Source organism: Populus trichocarpa, chromosome 4 (assembly GCF_000002775.5).
Source record: "Populus trichocarpa isolate Nisqually-1 chromosome 4, P.trichocarpa_v4.1, whole genome shotgun sequence".
Taxonomy (NCBI): domain Eukaryota; kingdom Viridiplantae; phylum Streptophyta; class Magnoliopsida; order Malpighiales; family Salicaceae; genus Populus; species Populus trichocarpa.
The window spans coordinates 22,751,485-22,771,991 of record NC_037288.2 but is presented as its reverse complement, the minus strand read 5'-3'; the positions used below and the strand labels follow the sequence as shown (position 1 = coordinate 22,771,991).

The following is a 20,507-nucleotide window of genomic DNA, read 5'->3' as shown; positions in this document are numbered from 1 at the left end:
TGTTGACCCGAAAGATAAAAAAATATTTTTATTATACAAAAAAAATATAAAAAACCTAAACATCCAATCTTCAACCGAGAAAAAAATCAAAACACCCCTACTTTCAAGGTTTCTTCTTTTTTTTTTCCACTAAAGGATGAATAGATAATTTTATAATGGGAATCAGCAGTAAATTATATCTATTATTAGAGTGAAAAACTCTTGCACTATAAAGTTTTGGTTACTGTGATCGAAGAAAAAAATTTCATGTTTCCAAAATGTTGCATTTCGGTACATCCAAAACCCTTAAAGATGGGTAGTGTTGTAGACTGCTAGCTAAAATATAACTGGAACAACTAAAGTACACTGCGTGAGAGCACAAAGTCCAAAAACCTATGGAAGGCATGGAAACACAACTAAAATTATCGCAAGACTGGGAAGAATTAATAAGAGGTTTTGCTCACTGATGGAAATATGAGAGCTAGTGACCACGGGTCATCTTTACTTTTGGCATTGCCTTCTTCATCTGACGAGCACGCTCCTTTTCTTCTTTCTTGCGAATTGCCTCTGCACCGAGCTTTGCTTCGGCCTCCTCTAACATCTTTTTCCTCTCTGCCTTCTTTTTCTGTAAAGCTTCTTGTCTTGCACCTTGAAGTTCTTTGTATGCCTCTTGGGCAGCTTTCGCTCTGGCCGCCTCTGTTTTAGAACGAGCCTGCAGTACAGCAGAGCACAGTTTTACAACTATCTAAATTTATAGAAAGTTAAATTAGATTATAGAAGACAATCAAAATCCAACTCACCTGTGAACTCAGCTTGTAGCGCCCAACTAGATCAATGTAATAGGGTACCAAAGCCACCAGCCGGGTCATGTCAGCCATGTTTTTGGCATCAGGAAGAGCAAATTTGAACAATAGCATCTTCTTCTGTGTGCCAGGGAGTTGATCAGAGACATGCATTGAGATGAAGCCCTTGCCATGTTTCTCAAATGATTTCTCACCAAAAACCTGCACGTTTTAAATAGCAAGGAAATAATTTAATGAACATAACCAAACATCACACTAATAATTTAATTAAGGTCAGACATTCAAGGACAAATTTCACATATAAGGAAATCAGACATAATACAAACATTCCAAGAAACAGATTAATGAAATGAGCATGGTATATTCTATAAACTGGGGAATAAATCTAACAATACATGCAATCATTTTTACTCCCTGTGTGTGTGTGTGTCCACACCAATCCAAGTCCAGCAATATAACTTAAAAATGGGGAAAAGGACAAGGTTACACAACTATCATAAGAAAAGATTGAGAGTATGTTCTAAGAATAATCATTTTATTGTTCCTAGAAGTGTCTAAAGTAAATCACAACTACACCCATCCATATCAATCTAATCTTATTGCTATTATTGGGGGGGGGGGGGGGGGGACTTCTCTGTATTAGAATACAAAGATAATCTCCTCGGTCCTTCCCCAAACATGTAATAAAAATCCCTAATTCCACCACACACCCTAGTGGGACCATGTGTTGAAGCTGGACATTTTTCGTAAGGAGCAATTTTTTCCATGGACAAGAACAAGAAAAATTATGAGGGAAATTAATGTATTTTTATTTGGAAACATGTGAAAAATTGAAAAGTACGAATTGCCACTGTTTCCTCATGAGGAAAATGCAACCAAACAGGCACCTGAAGGCCATGATTTAAAATAGCAGTTTTGGTCACTGACATGGGTGTAGCATAATAGATAATGTCATCAGCTGGTATTCCTATTGCATCTTAGTTTGTAGAAGCCAATGCTCCTTGGCCATGTGGTTTGGAGTTGTAACTCCAGGCACTCAACTAAGGTTCAAGCTCTCATAGCAAGCACCAAACCAAGTTTCAGAAAAGAAAAAGAATAGTTTTCAGTGCATTTGTATTCTAATTATGCTAATGACATCACTAAGACCATGTTTGTTTGTGCAGCCCAGCCACGCTTTTCAATTTTTTTGCTTCAAATTAATTCTTTTGGTGTTTTTTTTATCATTTCGCTGATGTCAAAAATAAAATTTAAATAATAAAAAAATTATTTTAATGTATTTTCAAAAGAAAAACACTTTAAAAAACAACTTCTGCCACAATGACAAACACTACCTAAAATTTATGAAGGTTATGTTACCCAATAGCATAGAATCGTTAAAAGGCAACGAGAAAAAGAAAACCTAAAAAACAGCACTTTGGTCTTCCTCTTTAAGGAAACAATTACAAAAATAATGCAGTAAATGAAAAGTAGCCTCTGCAACTAGAACCTCATACCCAAAACTGAATCAAGCTAATTCTTTCAAGACAACCAAACTCCCTGTTTCTAACCTGATCATTCATAGCTTAAACATACAAACTTTCAAAACACAAGCCATAGTGTTCTTCTATCAAAAACTAAAACTCACATCAACAACATCAATAAACACATTCTCAATATTAATAATAATAGTAATAAAAAAAAAAAACAATGCAAGTAATTAGTTCACTACCACAATGCTCAAATATCATATCAAACCAACAAAAACAAAAAATCACACACAATCCAACCTGCTCAAGCACGGCCTCAGTGATCAAATCCCCAGCAACTTCCTTAGACTCAGAAACAACAGCCAACTCCTCAGCCACCCATTTCCTCCCATTAGGCGGCTGCACAACACTCCCAGCAAACCTCTGCAAATCCCTCAATTCCTTCTGCATTGCTTTCGCCATCTTCTTCCTCGCCAAGGCAAAAACCACATGATCCATCGCATCATCATTCATATAAACCTCAATACTAATCTCATCCTTACATGGGACCACCATATTATATATCCTGGACAACAAATCATGCCTACTCTTCAACTCCATTGTCGCCAACAACCCTTGACAATACCTCCGTCCACTCGCATAGAATTTAAACACATTCTGCCCTTCTTTCAACAATAAAGGGGAATCATCCCCTTCTCCCACACCTAAAAGACTAAAATTCTTCTCAAAAATCGAATCTTTCGTCGCAAATTTCGACGCCCAAGATAACGCCAAGTTCTCATTCTCTCTTTTACCAGTGAAGTAATTTATCACAAACATAATCAAAAAACTCACACACACAATCTCCACCAAGAAGGACTGCTTCTTTTTCGAAACGGTGGAGGGTTTTGGATCCGGCGTTTGGACGGTGGCATCTGGAGTGGCAGACTCGGTAATTACCACGGATTCGATGTGGGGTTGATGAGAAGGGAGTCCTTCGAATTCGTCTTCGTCCCAGAACTCGAAGTTGGTCGTTGAAGGTGGGGGAGAGGGTTTGGAGGGTTTCGGATCCGGTTCTTTAGGATCCGGAGTTGGAGTTGATATGGGCGGTGACTCGGACAGAGTTAAAGGGAGATCGGGTAGTTTGAAAGCGTTGGGATCTATTGTTTCCTCGACGACGTCGTCTTCTTCTTCAGCTTCGAATCCTTCGAAGTGGGAATCGGCGAGGACATGGTAGAAGAGAGAGAGGAGGAGGAGAAGTAAGAGAGGGAGGAAGTAGAGAAGGGAAACGGGTCGGGTCATGGTGATGGGTTATTCGGGTTTTTCAATTTTAGAGAGAGGTGAGAGGTGGAGACGGGCGTGAGGACACTGTCATTGCTGGTGGGGAGACTGGGAATAAATTTAGATCAAAATTTGGTAAGTCACCCAATTATACAAATAGTTTTGTTTTAGTCACCAAAGAAATTCTTATCTCAATTGAAGCCCTAAGGTTGTTCATTACTAGAAAACCATTTTCTTTTTTCTTTTTCTTTTCTTTTCAGTGAAAAATTGAAAAATATGTTCATTTATTGAAAGAGGATGAATTTTTCTATAAAAAGATAAAAAAAAAAACACATTAAGATTAAAACTATTCTTCATAAAAATTCAAAATCTTAATTTGTAATGGTTATTTCATATATTTTTTATTCGTGATAATCTAATTATAAAATATTTATTTTATCTTATTTATATTAAAAATAATCAATGAAAAATCATATTGTTAACTTTAAAAATCTTTATTTTAGATTTATAATAAAAATTAAATTTATAAGACTATATATATATATATATAAACTTGGCCCTTTACATTGCTAAAAAAAAAAGTGCTTGTATATAAAAGAATTATACTTTTTCATTTAGAAAATATTAAAAAAAATTAAGAAAATTACGAAACCTTTAAAATATGTTTTGCAAGCTTAATATAGATTTGAAAAACCGGCAAATTAATAGATAAAGAAATATTATATATGAACATTAAGTTTTAGATTTTTTTTATAACTTTCGAATTTTTTTATAACTTAGGATTTTTAAAAAAAAATAGAGTATAGTCACTTAGTCATTCAACAATTCTCTATCCATTGAGAATTTTCTAGAACTTTAGTTTGGTCAGTAAAAAAGGAGATAAAACTCAATTTGTCTATGTACCAATATAAAAACCAACCGAGAAAATTTATATATCTAAGGAAAAATAAATACAAAAATATTATGAATTTTAATGAATTAATTAATTTATTTTTTTATTTCCTAGTTTCTCTTCTGAACAAATGAACTTTGATATGATTAGAGTTATTATACTTGATTTTAATAGTTTATGGAGAAATTTAGGTTCGATCCGTAGGGAGCCTTGAAGTAGGGAAAAAGAGAGTGTAAAAGTAACCTTTTGAGATGTATAAATGGAGATCCTACTCCACAACACATCTTTCGATTTTGGCTTTTTACAGAATAATTGCTTCTGCACGTACCAACCCCGCTTCTGCCACAATTGCTGCCATGCCAATACAGCTACCTCAACTATCCCCAAGTATTTTCTTACCCCCCCCCCCCCCCCCTTTTTGTTTTCCTTTTCCTTTTCTGTCTTTAATTTCTTTTATGTGCCAAGGTTTGTTTTTACAAAAAGTCTGGACAAGTATTAGAGAACAACTTCAATAAAAAGCTATTATTTAGGGTTTTAAGAATGATTTTATACTCCCATCTTTTTATAATTGAAACTTAGGTATATTAATTTACAGGTTCTCATCAATAAGCTTTACTAGAACATGTGCTTCGTGAAGTTCTTGCTTATTAATAACGTCTCTTATGAAGAGTGCCTAATTCCTCCATCATGTACAACAGAGAAACTAGCAGTATAATAACGTCTCTTATGACCCCTTTCCCCATAAAAACGCCCACCACGTACACGAGAAACTAACAAGAGGTCTCCCATTGATTCTACAAGATATTTCTGAACATGATCTAATGTCACACCAGGAGGTGGTGCAATCTGTGTGGCTCTAGGAGGACCCCCCAGCTACAGCTACAGCTACATTATCAAGGTCACAACGAACTACTAGTCCATGGCAATCCACCGCATAAAATTGATTCTTATAGCAAGCGATGTCTTCATAAACCAAGGAGGGAACTTCAACGTTAGTCCATCTCTTGCACCCAATCTAGCAAAGGCCAGCTTGTGATATCTTCCGTTTATGGCCATGACAATACAATCTTGATCGTGTTCATCATGATGTTTCCGAGGATTTGAGGATAGCACAGCCCTCAGCAAGCAAAATTGAGGAAGATTCAGGGTGGATCAACATCTTCGAAGGGATCGGGAAAGGTGTTTTGAGGAGGAAAAGAGATTTGATAACTTGAGAAGGGGTGCAGGAGGTTAATTTTCAAATCACTTTCCAAAGGCTAGCAACCATCCGAAACCTGCTCCTAAACATTTTTTCCCTCGTGCTTCAGGCAAAACCAACTTGTAAACCTTGTAGGATGATAAGCTAAAAAGACAACGTTGTTTTGGACTCTACTTTTCTCTTCTCTGAAAGCATAAGCCACGGGAATGCCGGAGGAGATGATTGGCCTTTCTCAATATTGTAGATTGCCATGATTTGCTCACTGCTCCAAAAACAATATAATCGCCTAGGATCTCTAACTTTTGTGATATAAAAGCTAAGATGTCTTGAGGGAGACTAGTCCAATCCACCATCCTCAATGTGTGTTACCCGATGAAACTCAGAAGTTGAGATGGAGGGCGAAAACTAAGAGAAAATCTCTGATTTTATAAATTAAGTTTGAATCCAACAAACATAAACAGACATTCCACTTAAAATCCCCACGTAGAAACGTGATACCTAATTAAAACTTACCTAACCAATAAAATTCATTTACCATTAAAATTAGTGAATAATAAAATGCTAATCAAGTTAAAAATTCTAATCTAGGAAAATAAAATCAAATTCGTAAATAAAAACACATTTATTATAAATATCTGTTTAAGAGTGTGGTTACAGTTGTTTTTCAAAGTATTTTTTGTGCTGAAATGCATCAAAATGATATTTTATTTTATTTTAAAAAAATTATTTTTGAGATCAGCGAATCAAAACAATCCAAAACATATAAAAAAAATTAATTTTTAGCAAAAAAAGAAAAAACAAATTGAATTTTTTGAGAACAAACCGCGTTCCCAAACGATGCCTAATAAGATGAGTTTTTTATTTCCGTGTTCGTATCTTGTTTTTTATTATGTTTAGTTTCTTTTTTAAAAAAAAAAATGAATCTACATGTTTTATATGCCAAAATTTGATCTATATAAAATAAAGCAGCAAATTTTTTCTTCAATGTCAAATGATTTATAGTACGACAGCTAGCTAAAGATGCTCACGACTTCATGTTTGGGGTTTGTCTTCATCTAACAACAGCTGAATCATGGATTTGACGACCTCATTATCCACAAGAGTTGCATTCTGCCAGACAACAATTATTCATGATCAGATGTCGATACACGGTAGCCGTACAGAAAAGAGTTAAAAGACTCGGCAGTTTGTCAAGACAAGAGTGATTGCAGCGTGCATGCAAGCAAGTGAGGGAACAAAGCAGCTTACTAACAAAATTACATATAGAACGATAGCATGCAGATGGCACAAAGTAAGACTAAAGGCTTGGCATGCCACATTCTTAGGAAATAATTGCTATATTCTGGTGAAGCATGGAGATATTATGATCAATTGACTTCTATTATTCCAAAAATATACTTTGTATTTCTACTTTCTTCTAAAATTCTTTGATTTTTCTTCCTTTCTTTCTATATTTTTTGGTGCTTCACGTATCTCCTCCTAGTATACTTGGTACTCACTAGGTTGTACCACCCTTGCAGCATTTTGATGAACTTCTGTTTTTCTGTGCTTCTGTAAAAATACTGGCCCGCTAATCTACAATGGCTAAAAAACATTGGTTACTGACTTGCAGCCTAGCTCTCTCCAGCTAGGCAGCCAAAAGGATGATGAACTAGTATTATGCATATGTTACTGCAATTGATAGGATACATACGACAATTATTTCAAGGAAAAAGCTGGCAGTTACTGAGAAGCAACCAACCAGTTTGATTTTTTAGTTTCCTAAACTTAATACTTCGAGTTTTCAGTAACCAAGCAATCCTGAGCGTTTCTTCAGTTGGAAGACGTTGTTTTAAAAGCTTTCTAGTAACTGACCTCAAATATATTATCCCCAAAGCAAAATCATCATGCTAATAATAGTGTGCACAAAGCCAGTTTATGAGCAGGATAGCTCCACTGAGACAAACCATTCAACAATTGTGGGCAGGATGCATGTTCGCCACCCAGAAACAAAAGCAATGCATTGCATGTATGTCACCGACCTCACACTCATTAAGCAATCCCTCAATGCCCATAAGATGAAGAACATTAACATGTTTAGCATATGGTAGTCCATTTACCAAGTTAAACACCATCAGCATTCTAAAATATGCCATTTGGAGATTATATGACAAACTTAACAATGCATGAAAGATACCTCTGGCTTTCGAATCAGCTCCTTCAATAGAGCATGAAGTGTTGATCGGAGTTCTTTAAATAAGACAGCATATTGGGCTGAAGCTTTCAGCTTTAGCCATCCATCTATCGTGAGAAGACCAGTCTAAAATTACAGAAAACAAAGGTCAATCAAGAAGGAAGAATATCAAAAGCATTACAGAAAACAAGGATCAATCAAGAAGGAAGAATATCAAAAGCAAATAAGCCATCATATGTAGCTTACAGCACCACCGAATATCATGCTATTTCATTTATCTGGACCAAAAAAGAAATAGTTTTACATGATATCCATTGCCTAACGGTTTTTTAAGGGTTGTATTAGCATTTGCATCAGGAGCATCTGTGACAGCTAATATGCAGACAACAATTATAACTTACATCAGAAACATTATATTTAAGGAAATAACGCAATTGTCTTTTTTCTTTCTTTAAAAAATACTGTAAAAATGACTCATTTCTGCTGTGTACCTTCACCAGTCTACAGTCTCAACAGTGTGAAATGTCTATATGCATAGTTATTTTAGTTTTATGAAGCAGCTGCAACTGTTAGGTAACACAGGTGCCGGCTAGCAACACGGCGACATGACAGAAACCATGATTTAAACCATGCCAAAAATGAATAACAATCACAAAATTAATAGGTGAAAGAGCAAGAGAAAATAGTGCCTCTCATTATCGAGCATGACCAACAGATATTACATGAACAGACCACCAAAAATCATTAAATACTGTTTATACTTGATAGAAAGTCAATATTAGAAGACAATTTAATCCAATCAGTCCAACAGTTTAGTATATACAGAATAATAATCTTCTGCCATGCATGTAACGGAAGAAAATAGGAGAAGCATATAATAGGGGGAAACCATAAGATTCACTCAACTCAGTTGCACCTAAATTGCTAATGCACACATCTTGATGGGTGAGGAGCAGCTATTTAAACACTGATTAATGCATCTACAACAATCTAAATTATTTGTGTACTGACAGAGAACAGACCTGGTGTTGAATGTTAATTTCGCCACCAAAGAGCAAGATAGAGAAGGGAGATATAATAGTAGTATCTCGCAGAAATACTTTGTTGGTCTCAACCTGAAAAACAAAAAATTCCAACTTATTCTAAGCCTAATTTATGTAAATCATCCAGCTTCTATTTCACCATTGCTGAAAACATGGTTTTTTTAATAATACAACAGCTCAAGATACAGATAACCTGACATTTGCAAAAGCAAACTAACTGATATCCCAATGCCCCGCTGAAAACTACATCCTGCCACTGCTTTGTCAAGTAACAGAACTATCTAGTTTCAAAAAAGTTTGAACCACTATTCTTGAAGGAGAGTTTGTTATTTGTTAAATCCCAACATGTCGTATCTCCTATGAATAATAGAAAATTAACTAAATAGCCGTAAAGAGTATCAATGCCTGGTACAACGGATTTGATCTCACATCCAATACCTTACAATGAATTTATTTGATGACTGCCTAAAACCACAGGATGGTTATTTTTGCAGCAACTGGTAGGGAAACTATTCAACAACCTTCCTTCAAACCTGTCTAACAGTCCATCTCATTTTCTACGTACATATTGGCTCATCCACCCAAGCAGTGGGGAAGCTTAGACGCTAGGTTGAAAAGAACAGCAGCATAAACAAGCCACTAACTGAAGTATATATTCACAAAAGTGAAATATTATACGGATATGACCAAACACCTCTATTCAGAAATAATCAGAAGAGAAATACTGGTATCAAAGTAAAATATACCAAGCTTCAGGGTCAAGGGTTTGAAAACCTTTTCAAGGAACACAAGAAATGGGTGCGGAAATGCTTTCATGTTACAGTTGACCGAAGAAGGGTGTATGTGAACCTCTCTTCTTCCATCGTACCATATTGGATGATCCTTTTTTCCAGGCCTGCTGGACTGTTTTAGGCCATTGAGAGTTGCTGCAGTAATTCCTAGTTCGGTTGCAGCAACATTGGGGTATAAACCTGCACATAAAATTGCCTGCCAAAATGTCTTGAGAATTTATCTAAAACCATAACAAATACTGCAAAATTTAGAATGATCTTTGATGTTATTTTGAGCTCTAATTAAGGTTTTACAAAATGAAGAAATCACACAAATAATGTAAGGAACAGGAAAAAAAAATTATGTTTCCTTGATTTCCATCATAATAAGAACTTTAAGCAGCTGCCTAGAAAGATACAGAAAAACAGAATCTAGAACTCCTGGAATAAGCACTGAAGTTCACTAAGAAAAAATGCATGTAATGCAAAAGATTTCAATCATTATATCCCTTCTGCCATAGACTTGGATATAAAATCATGCTTTTGCATTATAATAATATCGAAACAAAATACAATATTATATTTCCAGGAACATCTATAGGAAACAACAAATACATAAATATGTATCTGTATGTGTTAAAGAAATAGAAGCGTAATCATTCAAATAACAAAACAAAATGAAACATCATGTTTTACTTGACTCTTGCTCGTCTAAATTTAGTCAGTTTATGTCTATGCCAAAGCTAATTCAAGCAGCACGAGCTCCACTCATTCAAATTTTACTTGGCTTAAGCTTTGGACAAATTTACTATTGCTAAAAGATGATTTATGACCTAAACTAGGCTTATTATCAAATTATAGACCATGTATAAAAAGATTAAAATACATAATATGAACCTAAGAAAATATCATCTAACACATATTTGTCTTGCCTTGGATAAATTAAACAAGATTGATAACAAAAAAACAGTTATTCTATATATAAAAAACCCTGAGCCTGTTTGATTGGCACCCTCTAAAGTAATTTTTTTTAAGAAAAATTAAGCCACAAGGTGTTTTAATTGAGATCCTCGTAGTTAAATTCCATAAAAAAGAATCCAGTTGCATTTCATGTGAAAATCATGTGATTCACCACTACAATTCTGAAATCACATCTGTTTCTTGAGAAAAACACAAATTCACAATCAGCAAAAAATTGACAGACAAAAAACATCAAATCTAAATTTTTTAAATTATGTTCTTATAAAAAGAAATCTTTAGAACTAGAGAGAACATCCAACATGTTTAGGTATTTCGAGTTTTTAATGTTTTTTTATGGTTTTGTAAATAAACATGGGACAACTGCATATTATTTAACAGTTTTTATGGACAAGACTTTAATAAACAAGGGGGTCCGAATCAAGACATCCCATAGTTCAAGTATTGAAATCCAATAAAATCAGTTCAAGGGTGTTGATCAAAACAGCTTATAGTTTTGGGGGTCATTTGAAGGACTAGCCATATAGAAACTCTCCTTATTCAAGCCTTAATTAATTCATTAACTGAAATTTGTTTATTAAATGCAAGCTTGTTCACAGGTTGTTTGTATTCTAGTCAGGTTTCTATGCCACTTGAGCTTAAGTCATCAAGTTTAATGAACAACCTTGAGCGAGTCCACATCAACCTAAGCTATGAGTAGATCAGCTCATTTGCACCTGCGATAATGACATAGTTCTGATGGTTTTAAGAACACATACAACAACAAAAACTTAAGCAGCTGATTTGAACATTATTGTTCCGCTACCAATTTATAAGATAGAGCATCTCAAGTGGCACTTTTGAAGCTTTCTGATGCCAATAATCAAATACCATATCATGGTGTGAAGGAATCCCAAATGGTAAGGACTGTACTGTTGATAAATCCTCCATAATGCGAAGAAAATGTTAAAGGGAAATATATGATAAAATCGAAACATTATATGTGACATCAGCATTGACAAAACCTTGTCCTCTGGTATGACCCAAGGCAACACATTAGTGGAAAGTATGATGTGTTACAGAAAAAAAAATTGCAGAAACAATTAATTACCCAGTAAAATGGAAAACATGAAAGGAGATAAAAGGAAAAATAATATTAGTACTACCTTCACAAGTGAGGAATGATGTGAATACATGTTGAATGGTTGTGATTTTTCAGACAGCCAACTATCAAGATTCTCTTTCTTCATTCTCCCAACCTATGCCAAGAAACCAAAGTGTTGCTAGCCTTTTTAACATGAAGCTTGAAAGAACAGCATTACTCTAGGACATAAAAGTTAGTCCCTCAATTTCAATTTTTCTCTATTATGATCCCTCAATCTTTCTTTTTCTTTTTCTTTTCTTTTTCTTTTTCTTTTTTACTAATCAGTGTGAAGCTTGTGTGGGTTCTTCATCAGAATCAATTTATTAAAGGTTATTACTGAAGCACAACAGAAAAGAATAGAAATCATGCATGTATCAACTGAACAAAACTTACCTGATAACTCTTTGGAATACTGATAAGCCCAATGTCTGCTAGCAGTGTTCCAAACTGTGTCCTCATGTCCCTGACATTCAGCAACATATAATAAACTCTTATAAGTTGCTGATTTTTTGAGGATAGTAAATATTCATATGACTAATGTCTGCTTATTCTTTGATAGTGTTCTGTAACATCCAAGTTGTTGCAGGAATATGCTCCTGGATACCAACACCAACGCATTTTGCAGCAGCTTTTTTATGATAAAACATGTTGTTCCATCCCCTATCTTGGTCTGCTAATTTTCTTGTCATCTTCTTTTCCCATCCAATTTCATGTGGAAAATCATAGTACCCTTTAAGTTTAAAATTCTCAATTAACTAACTATTTATTTGCTTCAGGTGGAGTTATCTCCAAATATTTGTCATTATGAGGGTAGAGTAGCATATGCCATCTAGGTGGGATTTTGTGCATTTCAACAAACGGTTCGAAAATTTCAAGACTCATCTCCAACTAATGAATAGAATCATGTTTTTCTTTTTTCCTTAGTATTCCACTTTAAATGTCATTACAAGGCTTGTCTTAAACATTAAGAGGACCAGAAGGGGAACTTTGGTTTTGATATGTTGCAGTTTCCTCATCCAAATGATGTCTGATTCTCCTCACTGTACTTTTGCTCATCTTTACCACTAAAATATTTTTTCTTGATTCAAAAAATTAAATTAAAATAAAATTTTCGGATCTTGATGAAGAATGAATATCAGTTAATTTATAAAGCTTATCAAGATGCATATTCAAGTTTTAAATAAGAGAAAAGGACCAATGACACAAAGCAAGATCCCACAAGGAACCATTCACCAGATGAGAGGGGGGGGGGGGGGGGTTGAGATTATCTTGCTTGTCACACTACATAAAGGTAAAAGGCATAAAACACTCATATTGGCATTCGAAATATATTTATGAAATATAAAAGACCAAAAGAAGAGAAAATAAACCTTATCATGTGCATAACTGAACTGCTCAAAAAATAAGTAGCACAAAATTGCTGTGCAGCTTTAAATCCCCTCTGCAAGTGTGAACTTTAAAATGTTAGTAGATAAAGTATTTACTTTGACACTACACATCTTATAAAAGAATTATCGATGAATCATCACCATGAATTATATTTTAACACAGGCCAAAAAAGTCAGCAGTATTATCTCATCAAGTGATGATGTTGATTAGCTAAACACATGACAATACAAATACCGCTATCCGTATCCTCTGGGGATGCATTATTTTGCTACCAGACTTGGACTACTATAGTAGTCTGTTTGACCAAAACAAAAGCTTTTCTATTTTCCAAATTAATGCACTGCACATGCATCAGATAATTACATGCAAAGAACAACTCAGTAAATGATAACAGCATGGAAACACTGTTAAATTACCAATTTTCCAGACTATTTAATGAATGAGAATTTCCATCCATGTCCAGGCAGGGTTTTTTAAAATATCATATCAAGGCACTTTTAAGCATCACAGGTCATTCTTTAGTTGAGAAAAATCCAATTCAAAGCCCAAATTTATTACACATATGTGCCACATAAAAGTCCCAAAACCCAAGGAATAGGTTGCTGGAAAAACTGAAAATCACATGGTTTTAATGATTTCTTATATAAACCCCTAGCTTTCTTCAAACCAATGTAAGTCAGTTCCATTATGCAATGCTTACAGCACATTTCAAAGCACAAAACAACCATTTGATTGCACACCTACACCAGATGTCAATTACTATTAATGTAGAGGACAACTACTTAATAAGGTAAAGCAAACCCTGACTAACCTCGCTCAAAATCTTCTCCCATTTTTTGTATGCAACCATCATTAAGAGGTGGTCAGAAAGCCTGTCATTATAATTTGAATCATTTGAGCCATCTATCTTGTCAGCTAACAGTGCAAGCTTTGCCCTTTCAACATTTTGCTTCTGGAAGTTATAAAATTACAATTGACCAAATTAGAAAAGAAGTCCAAAATGCAACTCTTGATTTTATAGCAGTACGAAACGATAAAAGCTTGTTGCTGCATTTGAACACAGACCTCATCTTTTGGGTACACAAAAGGTGACTTGTAACTCAGGAATGCAGAAATTGACAGAATAGGTGATAAGCAACCAAATATTGCACCATAAAGCAGCATCTGCAGTTAGAGAAAACAGTTAAAGAGTATTCTAAAGAATCTGACTGGGAAGAGAGTTAAAACATCAGGAACAGTATGTTCTCTAACATCCCTTCCTATGCACTAAAGAATATAAATAGCATGGGGTAAAATATAATCCAACTGACTAGTACTAGCCTACACCAGCTAAAAAAACAAATTGTTTAAGAATGTTACACTAGAAGAGGCCTGAAGGACAGGCTGCCATGTTACAAGCATAAACCAAGATAAAGAGCTTATTGAAATCAGATATCGATTGGAATCATAATACATATACAGGTAGCAAACTGAACCAAAGAATTTACAAACACAAAGATCCACTATTGAATTGATACTGACAGTTGCATATCAATACACTAAACACGACATCCATTTTAAGACATAGGAAATACACGTACATACCAAAAAATTTAGGTCATAAAGGCTTTGTCAAAGCCACTGAAGAAATTCAAAAATACTTCCATGAAATAGCAGTCTTCGCAACTTTATATCTTCATTTTGAGTGGCCCTTTGGTCTGATATCAAAATATCTAATGGATAATATACTTGAGTGGTTTTATAAATTAAGGCATATTTTGTGTGAAAATATCAGTTTCAGGATAGGCCTTTATGCTATGAGTTTTGTGCACTTCTATGATTAGATCAAAAGAATAATTTCTAAATTCCTCCCAATAGATGTTATTTGGCAGTTTTAAGGTAGTTTATTGTCTGGAATTCCCAGGTCTATCTTGGAAAGGAAACAGTTCAAAGGCTGTAACTTCTTATCTTTCATCATCCAATCTAAAAGGTTTGGCTTTTGACTAAAAGCATGTTTTCTCTCTTTCCCCCGGCTGCACCTTCTATTCTACTCGTCTTCAAAAATCAGCCCTGACATTAAGACATTCAACCTCATGCCTCAACAGATCATATTTGCTTATATTAAGCCTACACTCTCTTGCTACTTCAAATCAATATATCCCCAAGTACTAGATAAAATGCTCCACAACAAAACAAGTTCTTGAAAAATGGATCGTGGGGGTAAAAATGCAACCAAAATAATATCTAATAAAAATGAGTTCTCAGGATAAGAAATGACAAATAAACATACTTTAAATACAGGAGGAGAAATAACTGAAAGGCTAGGGGGCAAACATTAACCAGTATAATACGTATGCATCATAAATCTTATTAGCACCTTTTTTTTTTTTTTGGGGGGGGGGGGGGAGTCAGGGGTGGGTTTTGCATTCCATGAAATTCCCTTTAAAAATTGTACGAGTTCAAGAGTGGTTCTAAATAAAATTCAAACTTGGGGGGTGGGGGGGCACCCCCTGAATTCGTCTCTGGTGGCCATTTCAGTTTCAAAAATGACTGCTGCTACCTAAGTTGAAAAAGTTTGTAATAATACAAAATCTGAAGATGAGAACTTCTCACAGACAAGCAGACACTTTCAGGCAAAAGAACCTGACACAATAGACCAAATAAGAACTACGAAAAAGAACAGAGGCGCCTACAACTTCCTGACACTGTTGAACTAAGCTGTGCCTCACCAAAACAGTAGAGCCAAAAATGATGACTCTAGGATTCAGTCCTGGGTGCTTTGTCAGTTTCCTCTTTTGTTTTTTTTTTTTTTTTTTTTTTTGGGGGGGGGGGGGGGCGGCAATATAAGAGGTATAAAAAGTTTTTGGTGAACACCTTTCCAATCAGTACATCGACCGGAAGTTTTGCCAAATGATGTCCAAGAGGTGTCAATTGTTCATCCCCTTCTAAAGCTCCAACCTGAGAATGGCAAGGTAATTGAAGTAAATTACAAGCATTACAACACGTAGTTATTCTTTTGCAAAAGGAAAATACTTGCAATAAACATAACTTTCATTGAATATTTAATACCAGGAGAAACAGTTCCAATCAATTCAAATTAAGAGAACAGCACCATATCATAGAAGAAGAATCTCATTTCACCTAGGGTCACAAAAATTCCAGTCATGACAGATCCACAATAAATTTCATTAACAAAATAGTAAAGCCTTTAAGAGCTAGAAATTCCTACTAGGTTAAAGGAAAAATTCAAAGCCGACAACTAGCATCTACTTATACGGATTAACATTGAATGCTTTCAATAGGAAGGATCCTAAACAAATAAAAAAATCTCACAAAAAGGGAAACCAGAACCAAATAAGAATTTGAGGCATATCCTAAGAATTCCAAGTGTAGATATAAAAAGAACAACAAATATGTTGGTAAACAAGCTTTACATAAATCTACCAAGTTTTAGTAAAGAAGGTTCCAAAGGAAACTGCTTAGTTATCACTGGTACACATCAGCCTAAACTTTATCTAACAGCATTTAAATAAACTGACACAAAGAGTAACAAGATTTGAATCCACATTGAAGCTATCAGTACAATATAAAATTAGCTGGAAACCAATAACAAAGGTTAATATCTGTTTGCAGTCCAGTAAATTAAAATTCATGCACAAGTACACGATAAGATCAATTGAAAAGGAAAAGGATAACAACAATTGCCAAGAACAAAAAACTGCAAGCAATATATCTAGACCAATCCAATAAATGTAAGGAGTTAGTTTGTTGGTCCACTTCTAATATTGACAACTTTAGATGATTATTTTTCTTCAATATTCACCTAACTCTTTGAACCCACAAGCTGAACTACTTTGCAAGGTCATATTGAGTTGTGTGCCAGATGATCTGTTGAGGATGTTTCTAAATAGAAAGGATCTTGATTCTTAATTTCCTTGATGGAAGTAAGGATTGGTTCTTAAAAGCAAAAACAATTAAAAAATACCTCCTATTGTAGGACAACTCTGCTAGACAATATTCTGACCAAAATAACCCAAAAAATAAGCATATTTACTTTCGCTAACTGCTTCTCATATGTTGCAACAGTTAAGTCTTGATAGACCAAAATTATACTTCGTTCTCTTTAGATCTAAGACCTTCAGTCTCTTGTTTCTTCCGGAGAGAACTTCTGTGACAAAAGTGTATCTGCTCCCTTTGGAAAGCTAAGTCAATGTTACCTAACTCTTCCTCCCTACACTGCTCTGTAGAATTTGTCCACATTACTGGACATTAGGAAAACACCTCTATTCCATATTCTCCATGATATTGAGTACTGTACCAATCCCCTCAAAACCCTGGGCACAGCCCACCCTGGTATCTAAATGAAAAATATAAAGAAAATGAAGAAAAGACCAAGATTTGAGGTTAACGTAAGAATGATTAAGACCAGTGTTGATTGGTTGACACTCACATCACACATGAAACAAGAAAGTTAATGTGAGTGAAGCAGCAAGTAGCACTCATATAAGACAGATGTTTATGCATATATGGCTCTAGTTGACAAGAGCATTTTAGAACCATAGTTTAAACAAGATAAACCTACCTCATACAACAGTGAAATTGCAGAAGTCATAGCCTCCTCCCTTGGAGGTTCTAAAGCCTGAAAATAATGGCAAACAAAATCAGCTTCAAGATCTTATCAATCAAACCATCAATAATCTAGAAACCAAAGATAGAATTAGTTACCTTGGATAAAAATGGCTTTATGTGTCCCAGAGAAAGTAATTTAATTTGCAGAGAAAGCTCCACTAATGGCATCCGAAGCATCTCGGGAACCTTTCCATTGAAAAGATACAAGGTAAGATGACAGTAAAAAAATCATGAATAGAAAGCTTAATGACATAATAAAGACAGAATACAAATCACAGGTATAGGTACCAAAAGTCTAATGGATTTTCATGCAGAATCTACCTGATAAGGACGCATGAGTTTTTCAAATCTGTGGCGTGTGTACAAGCAAAAGCAAATTCCAGGTTTTACTCGTCCAGCTCTCCCTCGGCGCTGCCTTGCATTTGCTTGAGATATCCAATCTTCAACCATGCTTGTCAATTTCTAAAGCAACAGATATTACAGATCTCACTTAAGTTTGAGAAAGTATATTTAGATAATAACTCTCATCATTGATCTTGTTGCTGGTGGCATCACATAATTAAGCCATCCAAAATTAAAGATGATATCAGAGATAGTGTACTTCTAGGAAATAGTATGAACAGAAAATTGGAGGTTTTTGGATTAATTTAGCATGCGGAGTTCCTGTTTCTTTCATTATATGTTTTGGAACAGCAGGATATTATAACGTGCATGCTTTCCAATCTTTCTATAAGAAGAATAAAATTCAATTAATAGGAGAGATCCTACTCCCTCTATCATGCAGAAATGTATGTTAGATCACAGTTCAAGGCCAAGCCATCTCCACAAAATTAGTTAATATATCGATTTTGAGCAACCTTTAAAGCACAATTTGCATAGTCTAAAAATACTACCAATCAAAAATGCTGATAGCAAAATGCTTGCCGTTTTGATATACATTTGACATGAAAGTTAAAATGAAATTTATGGACCATACCTTTTCTTCACCTTATTTCTTTGACCTTTTCCTCAAGAATAAGGCAACTAATTTTTGGAAGATAATGCTACTTATTATAAAAGGTGAATTTTATAAGAAAGGAAATAATGTCAAAAAATGAGAGAATAGCATATCCTCCAATTGAGAAACATACTCTACGCTCTAAGAAAAGAGTTTCCAATTACACTGAATATCTGCTAAGGATGAAAGATGATTTTTAGAAGTAGCTAAATGCCACTGCCAATCTCATGATTAAAAGAAGAGTTTCTAACAAGAGAAAGTCCTAAGGTCATGTAAAGACTAAATTTCTAGAAGTTGATGAACCATAGAAGATTTAGATGTATTGGATCCTGCACTTGCTCTATCAACATTTTGCAAAGACTCAATGTTGATCAAAGCATTTGGTGGTAGGAAGCAATACTATGGTCTTGCAGAAGAAGGATCTAGGAAAAAGTATGAATTACAGCATTCTTTTATGAAGTGCTTCTCTCAAGACTCTTGCCAGCATGTCAATGATTGCCAGCTCAAGATTCGTATCATTGTACCAGATAATAGCTCATCAAAAGTGCAAATGCTGCACAACATTAAGGTTCTCTTACATGGTTCAATACCAATCACTACTAAGGAGGTTAGAAGAAAATGGAGTTACACAGGAGCATATTATTTTCATCCATTACTAATGACAGAGAGACACAAAAAAGGAACAAACATGTGGATATAACATCTCAACATTCAAAATGACAACTGACCTCTAAGAGCTCCAGATAGGAGAGGATAATTATAAATCCAACCACTATTATTAACGCAGTTAAAGGAAAAGGCCCTAGAAAATGAACATAAACCAGAACAATAACTTTTGGTTCTTTAATTCAGATTTACGATCTATAATAAATCTAACTTGTTGAAACTAACATGATCTATATTAAAAAATAAGTACGGAAACATAGCTGTTTTCTTCATGTAGGCCATACAGCTGAAGAATAGCATTAACTGTCCATGCACTGAAATTTTATGTAAGATAGGCGAGTGCATCTAATTAGGAAATAAACTGTTTTCAATATTACTTCCAACTTATCCACAATACATCAAACATATCTCGATGTTACTTCTTTAAATTTGATAATTATTAATCAAACTATTTTTGCCTTAAAAAACAAGAAGAAATGCACAAACCTTCTGAGGATTATAACGATTTTCCTTGTGTTTTCCACAATCAATCACATATACGACATCATCTATTGTTAAACTTGTCTCTGCAATGTTGGTGGCTATAATAACCTGGATAAAGTAAAAGCAAAAATTAGCAATTTTTATTTCATACATCAATGGCCAAAACAAATGGAAACTTAAGGGCCACCCCCAAGAGAGAGGTGTTGGCAAGCTACTAAGAAGATCAAGCATTCACTTAATCAGTTGAAGAATAGCACCATGATATACCAGCATTATGGCAGGCTACTTACCCTGCACTTACATTTCCTCTTATTTCCTCAAGGTTTCTTAAGGTTCAACTTTCAAAAAGCTAGCTTTTCTTCTCTTCTGTATCCCCTTAAGTTTACCCTTTCCTTAGGGTTATGTGAACTTGCTCACAAATTAGGTAAGTCAGTGCCGTGCCCACTTCTATTGAACAAAAGTTGTCCATATTTTTTAGCTTTCTTATTCATTTTTTTTATTGTAGTAGTTGTCAATCTGAACTCCACCCTTTCTTCTGTCATTAGTCAAAACACTCTTAGCCTCACCTTGTTGATTTCATTGCAATTGCAATAAAACAACCACCTCATTCATTCTCTCTTTATATCCATTTTACAAATTTGTGCTACCTTTTTCCAGCTATTTATCTTGCAGGTGATTC

General features: G+C 34.7%; 2 protein-coding genes across 6 annotated transcripts in view; both read right to left on the bottom strand.

Annotated features, from left to right (window-relative positions):
- Positions 1-201: 201 nt before the first annotated feature.
- Positions 202-3,617, bottom strand: LOC18098309 (uncharacterized protein At5g49945). Its single transcript, XM_006384962.3, has 3 exons — positions 2,549-3,617; positions 780-983; positions 202-691 (listed from the first exon to the last, which is right to left on the bottom strand). Exons 1-3 carry the CDS (start codon positions 3,527-3,529, stop codon positions 461-463), a joined length of 1,416 nt encoding a protein of 471 aa, XP_006385024.1. The 5' UTR covers positions 3,530-3,617; the 3' UTR covers positions 202-460.
- A 2,819-nt stretch (positions 3,618-6,436) lies between these two features.
- Positions 6,437-20,507, bottom strand: part of LOC18098308 (DExH-box ATP-dependent RNA helicase DExH7, chloroplastic) — a 28,431-nt gene continuing 14,360 nt past the window's right edge. For 3 of the 5 annotated variants that reach the window (XM_024599260.2, XM_024599263.2, XM_006384961.3), the window contains 14 exons: positions 19,832-19,936; positions 18,004-18,144; positions 17,779-17,868; positions 17,636-17,692; positions 15,928-16,011; positions 14,140-14,238; positions 13,886-14,026; positions 13,056-13,126; positions 12,079-12,148; positions 11,708-11,800; positions 9,589-9,801; positions 8,794-8,886; positions 7,775-7,897; positions 6,437-6,708 (listed from right to left, as the gene is read on the bottom strand). In XM_024599260.2, the coding sequence (XP_024455028.1) occupies positions 6,631-6,708; positions 7,775-7,897; positions 8,794-8,886; positions 9,589-9,801; positions 11,708-11,800; positions 12,079-12,148; positions 13,056-13,126; positions 13,886-14,026; positions 14,140-14,238; positions 15,928-16,011; positions 17,636-17,692; positions 17,779-17,868; positions 18,004-18,144; positions 19,832-19,936 (1,458 nt within the window). In that variant the 3' untranslated portion in view covers positions 6,437-6,630. Of the gene's footprint in view, positions 6,709-7,774; positions 7,898-8,793; positions 8,887-9,560; positions 9,802-11,707; positions 11,801-12,078; positions 12,149-13,055; positions 13,127-13,885; positions 14,027-14,139; positions 14,239-15,927; positions 16,012-17,635; positions 17,693-17,778; positions 17,869-18,003; positions 18,145-19,831; positions 19,937-20,507 lie in introns of those variants that run through there. The other 2 variants (XM_024599261.2, XM_024599262.2) reach the window with 2 other exon arrangements.

Coding starts and splice junctions, on each gene's coding strand:
- LOC18098309 (XM_006384962.3), bottom strand. CDS start 3,529: ATGACCCGACCCGTTTCCCTTCTCTACTTCCTCCCTCTCTTACTTCTC. Junction 984..2,548: donor CTGAGGCCGTGCTTGAGCAG/GTTGGATTGTGT, acceptor TAAAACGTGCAG/GTTTTTGGTGAGAAATCATT. Junction 692..779: donor GCTACAAGCTGAGTTCACAG/GTGAGTTGGATT, acceptor GCTGTACTGCAG/GCTCGTTCTAAAACAGAGGC.